At 33.2% G+C, this 16816-nt stretch overlaps 1 protein-coding gene across 1 annotated transcript; it reads left to right on the top strand.

Moving 5' to 3' along the window:
* The first annotated feature begins 13666 nt into the window (after positions 1-13666).
* LOC11415244 (transcription factor MYB16) lies at positions 13667-16607 on the top strand. Its single transcript, XM_003621222.3, has 3 exons — positions 13667-13971; positions 14242-14371; positions 15521-16607. Exons 1-3 carry the CDS (start codon positions 13839-13841, stop codon positions 16185-16187), a joined length of 930 nt encoding a protein of 309 aa, XP_003621270.1. The 5' UTR covers positions 13667-13838; the 3' UTR covers positions 16188-16607.
* Positions 16608-16816: the final 209 nt, after the last annotated feature.

Consider the following 16816-nt stretch of genomic DNA (forward strand, 5'->3'; position numbering starts at 1 on the left):
ACTAACAAGTACACAATATAAACTATGTATGAGTGCATAATATATGACACTAGCAACATAATACTAATATCAGACAATGCAACATAAATAATTCAGCTTCCTTCTACTTACCCTTCCCGCGAGTAACATGCGTATCTGAAAAGAAAGAAAGGGATTGGGACGAGACATAATGTCTCAGTGAGTTCCACTTATCCTAAGGTGATAGTGATATGGGGGGATCTAAGATCACTAATTGTCTGTATTTTGTCTAGGTTATCTCTTCTGTCATTTTACCATATTTATAAATTGTTTATAAAGTTAACATGTAACAACCAGTTAATTCGAGTTGATTTAACAGAATGATCGGGTGGAGTAGTCCTAGAACATCCCTCTGGCTATCCGGATAAACTCCTATGATCATATTAGGCTAGAGTCGGACTCCTCTTATCGTCATGAAAGTTTTCCTTTTAGAAAATTCCTATCTGGAATAATTTGAAGCCTTGCTGAAAAGTTTTCCTTATGGAAGGTGTGAGAGTTAACTTAAAATCAGGTTTCTGCACAATCGTGGCACGACGGCTGGGCTTCGCGGCACGATGGAGGTTTTAGTTTTTTGGGCAAGGCACTGGAAAAATCGTGGCACGATGGGGTCGCATCGTGGCACGATGGTGCGCTGGCGGATAAAAATAAAACATATTTTTGAGAGCAGATTTGTTACAGTTTTTGTTACAGATTTTAGGCAGATTTGTTATAGATTTTAAGCAGGACTTTTACTATAAATATAGACCTTGTATCAAAGCAAACTCTGAGTGAGAGTGGAGATTGAGATAGAGAGAAACACTATTAGGATTGGAGTCTCTTGGTTACGGGAAGAGATTGGGACTTTGGGTAGAATTAGGCGGGAGACTTATTCTTGTAACCCATTGATTTCTCTTTGTAACGTTACTCATCAAATAGTGGATCGGAGGGCTGCTCTCTCCCCCAGACTAGGTCAGATTGGACCGAACTGGGTCAACAAATTTCCTTGTGTTCTTCTTCTTCTTTTGTTCTTCTCGCCGTTGTTTTCTACTTTTTGGCTTGTATTTAATTGTTCCATACGCTTTGTTTTGGTTGCTTAATTATCCCTTGCTTCACACATCAAGTTGTTATTGGTGTGATTTTCATCGAATTCACAACAGAAGGGGAGTGAAAAGTTTTCTCATATGTTTTGAATAAGAGGGGAGAGAAGTGTATATTTTAACATAAGAGGGGAAGGGAGTGTAATTCAAGCATCTTTGAGGGAAGGGGAGGGGAGTGTAATTTACTCTATTAAATAATATATGTCACTCTTCATTATATTTGTTGTAATGTTAATAAAGTCCCTAGAATAAATAGTTCATGTAATTATATATTAAGTGACTTAATCATGAGATTACATTAACATAAAGAACGTTATTCTTAAATGTATCCGTAGTCAAGCTTTAATATGAATTGCGATAATAATAAAGCATCGAGACTGTTATTTATGTAGACTGATGACTACATCTCATGGGTCATAGATATGAGATATTAAGTCTATACGAAATATGAACCAAACTAACATATAAGGGTTAATACATATTTACCTCCTGTAATATTAGCGATTTTCGGTTTATGCCCTGTAAAAAAATGTTTAGATTCCAACCATGTAATTTGAAAATTATTTGGTTTTAGACCTTCATGACATCAAATTACAAAATTTAAGGTACTTTCGCCCCCTGTAATTTGAGAGAATTTGGGTTTACCCCTGTCATATCATCGATTTTGTACAGTCAAAATTTATGAAGGTCGAAAACCAAAGAATCTTCAAATTACATGGTTGAAATCTAAACAAATTTTTTTACTTAAAGATAAATCGAAAATTTCTAATATTACAGAAAATAAACATGTATTAACCCTATATATAATAGAAAATGAACCACCTTGTTAATAGTTTTAGTTTTTCTTTACAAACATACATATACATATACATTCTTTCAAAATATATATATATATATATATATATATATATATATATATATATATATATATATATATGAGATTTGCTAGAACACACCCATTAGTTTTTATGTTTGAGTGTTTTAGCAAGTTACACCTTAAGGTGTATTTAACTACTTTTTAGTTATAACTTGCTAAAACACACCTTCTAAAAAATAAGTGGGTGTATCCTAGCAAATGCCAATAGGAGTTGCTAACATACACCACTTATTTTTTTTAGAAGGTATGTTTTAGCAACATTCACCTTAAGGTGTATTTAACAACATTTTAGTTATATATTTGCTACAACACACCTTAATAAAAATTAGAGGGTGTATCCTAGCAAACCCATATATATATATATATATATATATATATATATATATATATATATATATATTGACATTTCTTTCTGTATTATATATTGACCACGTTGGACTTGTATACTTTTGCCAAATGTCATAGAGAACTCATTTAATAGGGTCATTAAGACAACACTGGACCATATTACGTTGCTAGACTGGCAGTGATCAAGGAAAATTCAAGGTCGTGTCCCCATTGTCCTTTATATAGCCAATACAAGTATTTAGATCCACAAAATCTTTCACTCACACACACCACAAACCAACATTTATGTTTCTATTTCAGCCCCCCTTTTTTCTCATCATGGGACCCTTCTTTTGTCTTTTCATATACCAACTCATTCAAGGTACCCTACCCCAATACTATTGCCCCACTTGAAATAAATTGCTCATGTACCTTCCAAATTACCAAAGTGTCTTCCACCGTTCCATACTTAACTAGGATAGTTCTTCACTTCAATGGACCTCACTATTACCACTATGAAAGTTTCAACTTTTGAGTTGATGTATGTAACTATGTATGTGGTGGTTCAAATCTAACTCTAAATAGATTAGTACAATAGTGTTGGTTCCTCTCTAAGTATAACATATTAACACACCGAGATTTAAAGTTATAATCATTATTTCGTTTTTATTTTGATTGTAGTTTCTTAGTTATGGACCCCTCTATGGGTGGTGTTTAAAGAAATCATTTCGGTACTCTCAAAAAATATTTTAAAATTGAATTCAACATTGAATCAATAAGATATTTTGGGGACATGTGATTTAACCACTTCAAATGTTATTATACATTAGAATTAAAATATTCTCTAAATTAAAATGCCATGTTGTGTGTTAATTTAACTTCATTGATCTATTAACTTGTTAGTTTATTTAAAAATGTGTTAGATTACATATTTAAACATGTTAATATGAAATAGATTTTTGAGTAGATTAATAGACTATATCATAATTTCAAAAAGATCAAACTTAAAACTAAAAATAAGATTATAATGGACCACAAATTAGACCTACGCATTTTTACTAGATATTAACGAGTTTTACATCGGATAAAATACGACTTGAACATGTGTTTATATGTGGAGACAATATTCACCTCACAAGCCGGTTGTGTGGGATTGTGTTAGAACCAACCAGAGTCTCTAAGATGGTATCAAAGTCTCCTCCAAAGTCCGTTGGATCACCTGCTATCAAGTTTTCGCTATCAGGTCACTCATCTTTTATATTAACGTACCAAGCCCAATTGTATTGGTCGTAAGAGGTGTGTTAAAGTGTCCCACATCAAACAAAATATGGTATGAACAAGTGTTTATAAGTGGGAACAATCTTCACATTACAAATCAATTTTATGAAATTGTATTAAACTCAACCACGATTTCTAAGACTATACTATATTTGAACCTTCCAAAGTCTAATTCGGCACAATATATCACCACCCCTCTTTCTAGTGGATTCCAACTTGGTTTAGCTAGCTCATGTGATTTTATCTTGGTAATAATATGTCAATCAATAATCTATATGAATTTCAAGGAAGATGGACTCTAGATGAGGTCGGACTATTTCAGTCTAAATTATTTCCTTCAACAAGTGTCATTTGTAGCTCCATTATTGGCAATAAGACTTTTCATACTGCTATAACTATATATAAGCTTGTACCACATCTAATTCTAGTGTTATTGTCACATGTTGCTCATTTAATTAAGATACTTTTTGATTGGGACCGTTTATAAATTTGCCATTGGACAAATGACGTAAATTAATGCAACAATAAAAGAGATTATGACAAGGTGTATGCCGCCACTTTATAGCAACATGAGGCCTTTAGTTGACAACTAGGGCATAAAAGTAATAACAAACCATGCCTTTCTACGAGTAGAGATGGCAAAATGGGTTGGATCCGCAGATTGATCCGTTTAACTTTCCTTTTTTAGTGGAATGAATTGAGATTTTGAACCTGTCCCTAGTAGGGTGTCCGCTCCGCCTTACCCACAAAAAAACGTGGCAGTGACGGGGTGTGACGGGTTGACCTATTGGGTGGGTATGTTCAAGAGAAACTCTCTCTTTTTTACTTCTTTTTATTTATAAGTCACAATCGATTATCCAATTTTCTCCTTTGTATATTGGGGGGAAAATTCAATTAATTTTATCACCTATGTTTCATGATTTTAGTCTCATATTTTTAAGAGTTAGTCAATTGATAACTCATGGAGTTTTTTTTATTTTGAAAGTCTTATTGATTTGTTATTGATTTTTAGATGATGTAATTTATATGTTTGAACAATTATTTTCATATTTTTAGTGGAGTCATTAGATATATATAGATTGATTGATTTAAATTTTTATATTTTCTACATTGTTTATGTGAAGTTTTTAATGAATCTTTTTAAAAAAAAAAAAAAAAAATTGACAGGTCGACCCGTCAACCCATCAATCTGCAATAAAACGGAACATTATGAATTTTCAACCCTATATCTCTAGTTGACTCGTTTTGTTGCGCCCCTTTTTAAATGGGTCGGGGCAAATTGGCCCTTTTGCCATCCCTACCTAAGAGGGGTTAATATATAAATTACAACATGTGGGCCAATAGATCCAACTTGATTCGGGTAAGTCTTTTGTTTTTGTTTTTCATAAATTTGTTCAACTTTAGGTTATTTTTTTATTTAGAGGAACTTCATGTGATCTTGAATAAGAGACACTATTAAATACAACATCTTCGGTCCTAAATATAAGAGAAGAATTTTTTTTTAGATTCATTGAATTATTAATGTATGTAGAAGAAAAGAACAATAATATATCTGAATTAAAATCAGGGAGTATTAAATAGGGTTGCGCCCCGATTTTTTAAGAAAAGAACAATAATATATCTGAATTACCAACATCAACACTTCTTTCTTTAAAAAAAAAAAAAAACATTTCTATCAATTAAAAAACATTTCTATCAATTAAAATTTGAACAATGATTAGCTATATTGTGAAAGACAGAGATAGTTCTTTTCCCTAATCAAAATAACCAAATTTAATTAGCCGGTATATAAGAGAACATTGGTATTTTTTTTATTTTTTTTGGTTTCAGAACATTGGTATTTATTTTTTTATTTAATAAAGTGCACCCTGCTGCAACTAAGGATTGCTGGCTGCAATCGAATTGGTCAAAATCAGAGCGGTTTTGGATTTTTTTTTTCATGTAGCGTAAATTTGTATTTTTTATTAGCAACAGTTAGAAACAAAAAAAATGAAATTTATGTCTCTTATAACCTCCGTCTACTTCTCTTTATCTTCTTCATTATCCATCTTTGTCTACTCCTCTCTTTCTTCTTCATCATTCTTTGAAGATGAGTGACTTTAGACCATTGTTTTGTTTCAGAATCACCCATATACATCGAATGTATCTCTTTTTTTTTTTTTTTTTTTTTAAATCGTTCTCACATAGACCTGGTGTTTCTTTCTTATTTTTCCTATGAATTTTTTCATCATTTAAGTATGAAATTGTTTTATTCTTCGCTATAGTGCCGTATTGTTCGATTTTCCATCTTGATATTGAAATTTGACGTATAAATAAGACATGTTTTAATCTAAAATGACTTGTATTATAAGACGGTGGAGTATCAATTTTTGACATAATCAAGATGGTTACTCTCAAGAGAGAACCCTAATGAATCATAAGGCATATCAGAGTCAGTTCAAAGCAAGTACAACCAGCTCATGGATTAGGACCTCAAAATTTTGAGGGCTTTACTCTTCTTATGTGTGTGTCTATATATATATATATATATATATTAATCATTCAGAAAATATTGTTTGTTACCCTGATACAGTAGTAGAATGTGATGGTTTGTATGTGTAAGGTCGTGTGTTCAATTCCTAACAGTTTTGTGTTAAATAGGCCAAGTATAGGCTTCAAAAAAAGACTGTTAAGCCTAATAGGCCGGCCTATTAATATTTATTTATTAAAAAATATTTTTTTTTATATTAAAATAATTGCATATATTAAAAATATAAACATCTTTTTCTCTATCTATTAGTCCCTAAATAGGCTTTGTTGTTATAGGCTTTTATGTAGGCTTTAATCTAGTTGAAATTTACTTGTAGTGAAATAGGCTTTTAAGTAGGCTTTAGGACATGTTTAACCTATTTAGTAGGCCAAATGAACTATTTGATGGCCTTAATGTGAAGTAGGCCTGTAAGTAGGCTTTCAGGCCAGTCCAGGCTTTTAAATAGGCCAGGCCAGGCCAGGCCTAGAAAAACAGCCTATGATAGGCCATAGGTCAGGCTCAGGCTTGTGATTTATTTTGTAGGTCAGGCTCAGGCCTATCAAAGTCTGGCCTGGCCTGGCCTATTCCCACCCCTAGTAACAAGCAAAAAAGAAAAGGAAAAAACAAAAAAAAAAACTAATTAGCTAGATTGTGTCTTAGAAGGAGAGACTCTAAGCCAGCTGGAGGACGAGTCCATTGAGCTGAGCAGGCGGAATAGGAAGCCTCTTTAGCCATAAAATCAGCACAAATGTTCTGCTCCCTCAAAATATGAACTAAATTTACAGTCTCATGATGTAAGGCATCCGAGATTTCTAGTAACGCAAATGCATACACATGAAAACTTGCATTTTCCAAGTTTTGAATAAGATTCACAGCTTCTAAGCAATCACTCTCACAAATGATGCTTGTATATCCAAGATCGTAACAAGTAACAGCCCCAAATTGAATAGTGTAACATCCCAGACTGCTTTCGTGATTGCCGACTGACCGCACAAACCAACACGAGTCTTTTCAGCGTGTTTTCTCCTCACTCGCACGCTTACCGGGAAACTTCCCGGTAGGTCACCCATCCCAAAATTGCTCCAAGTCAAGCACGCTTAACTGTGGAGTTCTTATGGAATGAGCTACCGAAAAGAAGATGCATCTTGTTGATATAGGTAGTACCAAACAATTCTTATCAGCCTTCCTTCAACCATGCAGTCCCATACCTGTACGGCCTCAGGATCCCTCTCATTCTGATGTGATTCAGTTTTGCCTAGAAGCATGGCGGGAGCCGGGCCACTCCTCGCCCTCATCAGCCTTGGGCGTTACAAATAGCATGAAGTTACACCATGAGTGCATCACTGCCATTTTCAAAGTGAGTGAACCTTGCTATCTAGACACCATCATGGCCACAAATAACTCCACCAGCTCCTAGACGGGAGCTGTCTTCAAGAAAGCTGTCATCCACATTAATTTTGATAAGACCCTCGGGAGGTGGTTTCCAACGCACTAAAATTCGATCCATAGATGTATCAGAGCCTGGAGGTTGGCAAAAAGTAATGAGTTCGTCATGCAACACCCGAGTCTTTCTCACCACTTCTTGAATCTGCCACGGATGTTCTTTTCATAGAGTCTATTATTTCTCCAACATCAGGTCTGCCATAAACCTGGAAGAAATAAGAGCGACCTAGTACCACAAGCCATTTGTTTGACCCAACCTGTGACATTTGTTAGGGAGAGGAAATCCATGTGTCCGCCCAATCCTAAGAGAAGCCAAAGTTCCTTGGAATGGGGGCAATCACATAAGCGCGTAGTGTAAAAGATCTTCCATAAGGGATGAGTAACGAGTGCAGCCTGGTGTAGCTGCCATGTTGCAGTAGTGCCGACGAGCATTTGTTGAAAGAGCGTTGTGTGAACAAAGTCAAAGAAAATGTTATATCTTTGCAAAAACTTTGAGCCACCAAATTCATCTCATATCACAGTTATAGTATCCCAACCTCTTTGTTCTTGGCGAAGCCAAAAGTATCCACTTGAACAAGTATAAGTCCCATGTTATAACAAAATATTTCTTACAAAGCTAGTACTCTCGTATCTTATTTATAACTAAATTATTATGTTATTTACAATTTAAATATATGTCGGCTCTTTGTGATCTATTTATGATTCTTTTTATCAGGAGCTTAATTTTAAAGATTAGAACATAGCCCCTCAAATCACTTAAGACAGTCCTAAAGGATATTCACATTCATGCATTTGATCTCATGAAAACATGATTGCTCATACAATTTTAATTAACTTTTGGTGAGAATATGTGGTTTAAGTTACAACATATTTATAAATGGAGAGGATCTTTATCTTTTATTTGGTTGAGGACTGAAGAGTAATGTGTAAATCCATACGGATTTAGATGAATTTCACCCAATAGGGCATATGGTAAAAACCAATTCAATTATGTAGGTACAATACATATTTATTCGGCTTTGTTGTGAGGGATTTGGTTTGACCTTTCTTTCTTTCTTTTTTTTAGGTTTGGCCTTTCTTTTTGTCCAACTTTTCTCTTTTTTATTTACACCCTTCGGTCACTATTATAAGCAAAAATCAACATTTTAGATTCATTCATTAAATGATGTATGTGGTCTACAATAAAGAGTACATACATTATTAATTGAATGAATGTAAAATATAATTTTTTGCTTATAATAGTGACCGGAAGGTGTATATTAGAAGTGGGTGACGGTGTAAGGGTTCTAAATATGCCAACAGTGTTGAGATTTCTCAATCTCTCTTTGCTGTTTTAACTCACTTTGTCTTATCGAAAGGAAAACAATGTAACATGACGCCTTATCACTTGTATGCTCCAAATATATTTAAATAACACATAGGAAATTATTACAATTATATTCAATTAAATTTAAAAATATATATATTTTTGTTTCATAACGTACTTGTAGAGATTAATTTCATCGAAACTCTAGAGCCATGCCATTTAAGAGTTATTTTCTCGTCCTAAAAAAAACAGTTATCTTTCCCAATAGTGAACTTTCATACCAATTAGTTAGAGATTCAACTCATAACCACTAGGGATGGCAAAAAAATCCGCACCCACGGATAAAATCCGTTACGGATACGGAGCGAATACCTTAATGGATATTTATGGGTAAAATAAACGGATATTTTAACTACCCGCTAATTAATGATACGAATGCAGATTTAATGGTATCCACATCCGCGGATATCCATATCCGCTATTAAACCGAGTAAATTACATAAATAACATTAATACATTTCAACTTCCTAAGCAAAAATCATCGGTATTGTGAATGTTATTAGTTATTACATGACTATTCAAATCTGTATTACGCTTCCTTAAAAGGAAGTGAAAGTGATCGGGATTTTTGAAGCAAAAATATTTATTTTTGTTGAATATGATGAGTTTTATTTATGCTTTTGTTAAATCAAAGAACTTTATATTTATTAAATGTAAGAAACATTATTTTTGTTTTTGTCGAGTCAATGATCTTTGTTGTTATTGTAATGCATGGATACTATATTTTGCTAAAAAGAAAAGAAAATGCATGTGATGAACTTTTGTTTTTAATTTTTAAGTAAAAAAATTTAACAAATTTTTTTATTATAAATATTATCCATGGATATCTGTATAAACCCGCGGATACCTCAAAATCCGTGGATTACCCGCTAAACGGATATCTGGACAGATATGAATAGGGTACAGTTTTCATACTTATACAACAGAGCGGACACGGATATCACACCATCCACATCCATGGATGTCCATTTACATCTCTACTAACCATGTATCTGAAGGGACCTAGAGCTCATTTTTAATTTTTAAAGGAAAGTTTATCAAGAGGTTCATCACATTTAGGGAAGATATAAAGGCTCATCCAACGCAAAAATTGGAGCTCCTTTAAAAATATCCAAAAACACTCGTTAATAAGACTCTTTATTTATATATACAGTAACAAGGACCACAACAAACTCACCAAAATGAATATATGAATTAAAATCACCCTTAGCAACGTCATAAATGCTTAGTGACGTGTCACTTGAATTAATGCTCTTTATAGGGCTAAAATGATCCCCGGGTAACATGAAAAAGACCGAAGCCAGAGTATTTTTTCTTATACCCTTAAAACTCAAACAATTGCAAGATTATAGTTTCGAACCCGGTTGAATGTGTCAAACGCAGGGGCGGATGCACATATGGGCTATTTGAGGCTATGCCTTTTTCTTATATTTTTTTTTAATAATAGATATTTTTTTATAAGCCAAGAGCGAAATGATATAAAATCAATAATAGGTATAACATAAAAGAATAAGTTAGTAAATGAGTAAACTATCTTTTTTACAATGTGTTTTATGTTTGAGTTCCGCAAAGTCATTTGCCGTTTTGATGTGAACAAATTATTGAGGATGATCGAGTTTTATCCAAATGATTTTATAGATGTGTCGGAAGTGACGTTACGTCATCAACTTAAGAATTATATTACAAATGTTCGATCTGACCGAAAATTTGCTAAGTTGAAAGGGCTTTCAGATCTTTGTACAAAACTTGTGGAAGCAAATAAATGCAACACATTTGCTATGATTTATAAACTTTTGAAGTTGACTTTGCTCTTGTCGGTAGCAACTGCAAGTGTTGAACGTGTTTTTTTCAGATATGAAAGTTGTGAAGAGTAACCTACATAACAAAATGGATGATCAGTGGTTAAATGATCGTCTTGTAGCTTATATAGAAAGTGATTTTCTTTTAACAATTAGCAATGATGTCATTTTAGGTCATTTTCAACAAATAGATAGGAGACGAGATTTTTATTGTAATGTATTGTATCAAACAATGTTATTTCTTATTTTTAATAGCCTAAAATATGGTGTTGGTCCCTGCAAATATGCCTTGGTCCTTGCAAAATATTTTGTTTTTGAAAATAGTCCCTCCAGGAACTATATTCAAAAGTAAAATATTTTGCAGGGACCTTTTTAAAAATCAAAAGATTTTGCAGGAACTATTTTTCTAATAAATGAGTTCGGTCATCATGTGCCACGTGTGCAAATCATCACAAAAGTGGGGCCAGGGACCAAAACCAAAACGAGACATATTTTTAGGGACCAAAAACAAAAACAAAAAATTACAGGGACTAAAACCAAAACGAGGCATATTTGTAGGGACCAAAAACATATTTTAGCCTTTTTAATATAGTTTGCATTATTTCTTTGAAAATTTAGCCTCGTATGTACCAAAAGTCTGGATCCGCCCCTGGTCAAACATAGCAATTTTGATATTGTTAGTTAAACTAGATTTTATGGACAGTGTTTTCATTTTTATTTACTGTTAAAGAGTCTCACATCAATAGAGATGATATGAATAAGTGTTTATAAGTGGGACAATCATCATCCCATAAACCGGTTTTGTGAAGTATTGTTCGGCTCAACCACAATTTCTAAGATTGCATCAGAGTTTGGGTTAAGATTTGTTAGATCACTTGATATCAAGTTTCTGCTATCAAGCGATCCACGATTTATATACACACTCCAAGCCTAATTGTGCTCGGTGTGAGGGGGTGTGTTAAAGAATTTCACATCTTTTGAAAGATGACCCGAACAGGCAATCCCTCATAAGCCGGTTTTGTGGAGTATTGTTAGACACAACCACAATTTCTAATATTTACTCGTTGTTAGGTACAATTTCTAATAACTAGTGGCAATCCCTCATCGGTTTGCTTATTCTACATGAGGTTCAAAACGGCGACGATCATTTTTGCAGCTAATATGGCTTTGTTGTTTTTCAATGTTGTGGACAGAAAAGAGAAACAGACTCTTTAACAATAAAGCTAAGGCTCTGTTTCCTGTAGGAGACATGGCTTTTTTTTTTTTGGCAAAATAAATATGAACCATTGGATAAAAGTAAATTAACTTTGGATCAAAATGCTTACTATATACCTCCCACACCGAATTACTTTCTTTTATTCTAAATTACTCTTCTCTTTACTTCTAAATTACTCTTCTCTTTTATTCTAAGAAAAAAAAACAGTCATGTCTCCATCATTATCATCGTCGTCCATAACATCATCATGGTTAGACTTAGAGACATAATCTCGGCGCCGTTTATGGTAGGAGACTTGAATAGGTCTCCCACGGGAGGAGACATTAAAAAAGACTGTTTTATTTATTTATTTTATAACAAAAATGACATGTGTTGCGGTTAGATTGACGAAAAACACTGATCTTACCATAATCCTTCTACACTATATATATTTTTTTCATTTGGTAGATCTAAGCGAGAGACGTGTACTGTAGCAACTCCATTGTTGTTGCTGCACTTTCTGTTGATTGTTATACCTCCAACACAAATCGTCGTTTTTTTTTTTAACACCAACACATCTTTTTTTGTTCTTTTTATTCTATTTTCATTCGTAATTTTCCATTGACCAGATTGTGTTCACATCTGAACTTAAACACCATCCCTCTCCAGATCTGAGTTCTGTGAGATTTTCCATTCCGATTTTGATTGTTTTGTTGTGTAACATTTGGTCTGGCGACGGATTTAATCACTTTCATCTGAGTTTAGTGATGAATATGTGAACTTTGGGTTGAATGAATTGAATAATTAAGAAATCAATATTTTCTGCAATTTTGTTTTCAGGTGAATTAGATTAAATGAAATTTGAGTTTAATGAATGTTGTTTTCTGCAATTTTGGGTTGAAAGGATTGGATTAAGATTTCCAAAAATTCGTCGTTGTTGTTGTGATTTTCCGGCGCATTGTCGTTGTGATTTTTCGGTGGCGGTGCATCGCGTTGTTGTTGTTGTTGGGCGAGTAAGAGATATGGAGAGGGAAAGAGAAAGATGATGGAACATAGTGTGAAAATAATCTAATGTTTAAAGAGTATAATAATACTATGGTCTTCAAAAGTTTTCAAGCACATCCAATGGTTGACATCAATTTTGTAAAAAAAAAAAAAGTCAAGTCACCTACGGTAGGAGACCCATTGAGGTCATGTACCGTAGCCTGAGCCATAAAGCTAAATCTATTCTGAAGCTGATGGATAAAGTGAAAGTTTCTACCTATTGGTGGCTGAAAGCTCAAAATGTTAATTTTCCTTTTGGTCATTTGATGTGGTTGAAACAACCCTTTGCTTGTTTGGGTCTTGACTGAATTGTTATGTTTTATCCTTTCGATTTGGTGATATAAAACTATTTTCCTCCTCGCATATCTTGTACTAAAGTAGATATTGTGTTTTTTTAAGCTAAATCGATTTGGTGATATTGTGTTTTTTTTTGTGATAATATTATCATTTTACCTGTTTAAAAAAATATATTTACTCGCCGTTAAGTAGATATCTTTCCTTTCCTTAAAAAAAAAGTAGATATCTTTCCAAAAAAAATGTTTATGTAAGTTTGTCTATCATAAAAACCACCCAATTTATATGCATATAAATGTAGAATGTACTGCAAATAAATGATGCAGCAAAAAATGCGCAAAGTGTAGTGAATGTGCTGTACTATACTGCAGTTAAATTAAAGTTTTACTATTCTCCTCGTATAATGATTTATATTGATGAGTATCAATTTAATTTCTTATCCCTTTTATGCCGCTGACAAATTCTTCTCTGCCCATCTCATTAATTTCTTGTACATAGCTACTTGATCAACTTATATATTCTCCTTTCTTTCTCTTTCTCTTCCAAGTTTCTCCTCCAACTTCTCAACCATATACACAATTTACTATATAGTTTTTCATTAGAACATTTCCAATGGGGAGATCACCATGTTGTGAAAAGGTTGGTTTAAAGAAAGGGCCATGGACATCTGAGGAAGATCAAAAGCTCTTATCATACATTGAAGAACATGGTCATGGAAGCTGGCGTTCTTTGCCTACAAAAGCTGGTAATTTCACTTAATTATGTTGATAATATATATAAGTAACATTGTTGAAAATGTTTATAGTTCTTCCCTCCAAAATGGATGGGCTACACCGTAAAGTCGGTTGTAGACTATGAAGCATGGATATAGATACTGACACGCCGACACCGCTGATAATTTTAGAAAATCACGTAATTTAGTGTAATTATATGTGTCGGTGACACTTCTTATTCAAGGAGCGACCGTGCTTCATAGTCCGTTAAAGATCGTAAGAAATTGGTTATTTTTTTGCAGGACTTGAGAGGTGTGGCAAGAGCTGCAGACTAAGATGGACTAATTATCTAAGGCCGGATATTAAGAGGGGAAAGTTTAGTGTGCAAGAAGAACAAACCATTATTCAACTTCATGCATTTTTAGGCAACAGGTTTGGCATATACATCTATATAAAACTTTATCTATCTACCATATTTCTAAATTGTGGCAAGGAATTGCAATTAGGGTTATGGTTTTAAATTGCAATCTGCAACTGCAGTATACAGTATTTTGATGTCTCCTCAATGGTATCACAACCGCAATTTTAGCCACATTTTTCCATATTTTTCATTAAAATAAAGGTTCACAAAGGCTATCACAATTGCTACCTATTGTAACCACAACCGCAATTTAAAATCATGCTCTAGATTGAGATTCAACGAAATTCCATCAAGATTTTTGCTACTTTTTTACACCTTGATATTTTAGTAGTACTAGTTTTCTCACTCAAAAACTTAGAGGAATTTTTCAACTGAGAGCCATAATTTATTTAATTTTTACAACTCTATTGTTTTTCAGAATCTCTTAAATGCCATGGCATTTCAATTTCCTTGAACAGAAAATTCTAATCCACATTTCCAACACATTCTTTATTGTACCCACAGCCATGTTCAACATTTACTCCCTGACACCCAATTTAATTAAGGTGGTCCTTAAATGCAAAAGGATAGAATAATTTTCCATTCTTTCTCACCAAGCCAAATAATCATTGGTTCATGAAATATGACTTCCTTTTTGGTGGTTAATAAATTTCCGTTAAAATAAAGTTGCAATTCATATAAGACTATTATAAAAACCAAAATGAACCGTTAAACCGAACCAAAAAGAACCGAATTGTGATAGACAATTCATGAACTGAGCTGAACTAATTCAATTCAGTTTATATTCTTTCGATAAGGGGTATTGATTTTTTGAACGGTCCAAATATTTGATTCGGATGATTTTTTGGATTTTTAAACAATTCTAACGGTTCAGTTCGATTTGATTTTTCTTCCTGGACGGAACCACGATTTAGATCAAATATATATAAAAAGAAGTTCATAAAAAACAAAAACATAAAATTAAGAAGTGAAATTATACAAACATATATAAAAAAATGACTATATAGTAATTTAATTTATGCATAGATGTTATTAAGGTCTTCTCTAGTACAAACTCGGGCACCATTCCCTCACCCTAAATTTTTTATTAGCAAAAAAAAAATCATGCATGCGTTTAATGTATGTACGTTATTGTAACATTTTTTTGTCCTATACTTTAGGTGGTCATCAATAGCCACACGTTTGCCCAAGAGAACAGATAATGAAATCAAGAACTATTGGAACACACATCTTAAGAAAAGATTAACCAAAATGGGAATTGATCCTGTTACACACAAGCCAAAAAATGAAACCCTTTTGCCTGAAAATCATTCCAAGAATGTTGCAAATCTTAGCCACAAGGCTCAATGGGAGAGTGCAAGACTTGAAGCTGAAGCAAGATTGGTTAGAGAATCAAAGTTACGTTCGCAGTTGCAACATCAATTTGGAAGTAATACTTCTGTTTTTCCGTCGCAATCTTCGTCATCATCTTCAAATCAAGTACTAAATATTAAAGAAGAAGGTGAGAAAGAGTGGAAAGGTTATGAAGATTCAACACATTTGTTAGAATTCAAAGATTTGATGGAGAATTCATCAATGGCTTTTAGTTCTACATTGCAACATGAGATGACAATGATCAATGTTGCTGAGGAGGGTTTCACTAATCTCTTGCTTGATAATTCTAACTCCGGTGACCTGAGCTTGTCACCGGAGAGCGGTGGAGAATGTAATACTTGTGATGGAAGTGGTAGCGGCGGTGGAAGTGATTTCAATGAAGATAACAAGAACTATTGGAACAACATTCTTAATTTAGTTAATTCTTCGCCTTCTGATTCGTCAATGTTCTAATAATTAGAAAAAGTTGAATTATCGATAAAAATTAGTGATGAAAAACAAAAAGTTTGTCTCTAATTTTTGTGTCGTGCTAAACGATGACAATATTAGAGTCTAAAATATTTTTTCGTCTCTAATTTTCGTTGATAATTCAACTTTTTTAGTGTTGATTAGTTGATCAAATTGAGTTTGTTTATGAAATGTGAATTTTAGAATGCTTCTCAAACCAATCAAAAGCTATTGGTTTTTCTGTTAAAAAACAGGTCTTTGTTGGTTGAGTGCTTGGTCAAATATTGATATGAAATTGTTTTTAATTTGACTCGTTTCTATAGACAAGTTGGTGGCAAGACTCAAGTGTGTGACATTTTACTTGTTGGTAAATTTCCTATGTTCAAACTCTATAAAAGATCTAATAATAGAAGTATTTAGTATGGACTTTTATTGGGGTTGGTTTCATGTCACATTCATGTTGCTATTCAATGTTTTTACTCATTCATTAATTAATTGCATGTGTTTGTATTTTGCTTCTCTTTCTCCTCCATCGGTCATTTATGAACCCTCTTTAATTTTACTCCATGGATCCCACAATAACCATCACACTTGTTTGTACAAGTTAAGAAAATTTATAAATAAAAATGAATAGT

Source organism: Medicago truncatula, chromosome 7 (genome assembly GCF_003473485.1).
Source record: "Medicago truncatula cultivar Jemalong A17 chromosome 7, MtrunA17r5.0-ANR, whole genome shotgun sequence".
NCBI lineage: Eukaryota > Viridiplantae > Streptophyta > Magnoliopsida > Fabales > Fabaceae > Medicago > Medicago truncatula.

Coding starts and splice junctions, on each gene's coding strand:
- LOC11415244 (XM_003621222.3), top strand. CDS start 13,839: ATGGGGAGATCACCATGTTGTGAAAAGGTTGGTTTAAAGAAAGGGCCA. Junction 13,972..14,241: donor TTCTTTGCCTACAAAAGCTG/GTAATTTCACTT, acceptor ATTTTTTTGCAG/GACTTGAGAGGTGTGGCAAG. Junction 14,372..15,520: donor CATGCATTTTTAGGCAACAG/GTTTGGCATATA, acceptor CCTATACTTTAG/GTGGTCATCAATAGCCACAC.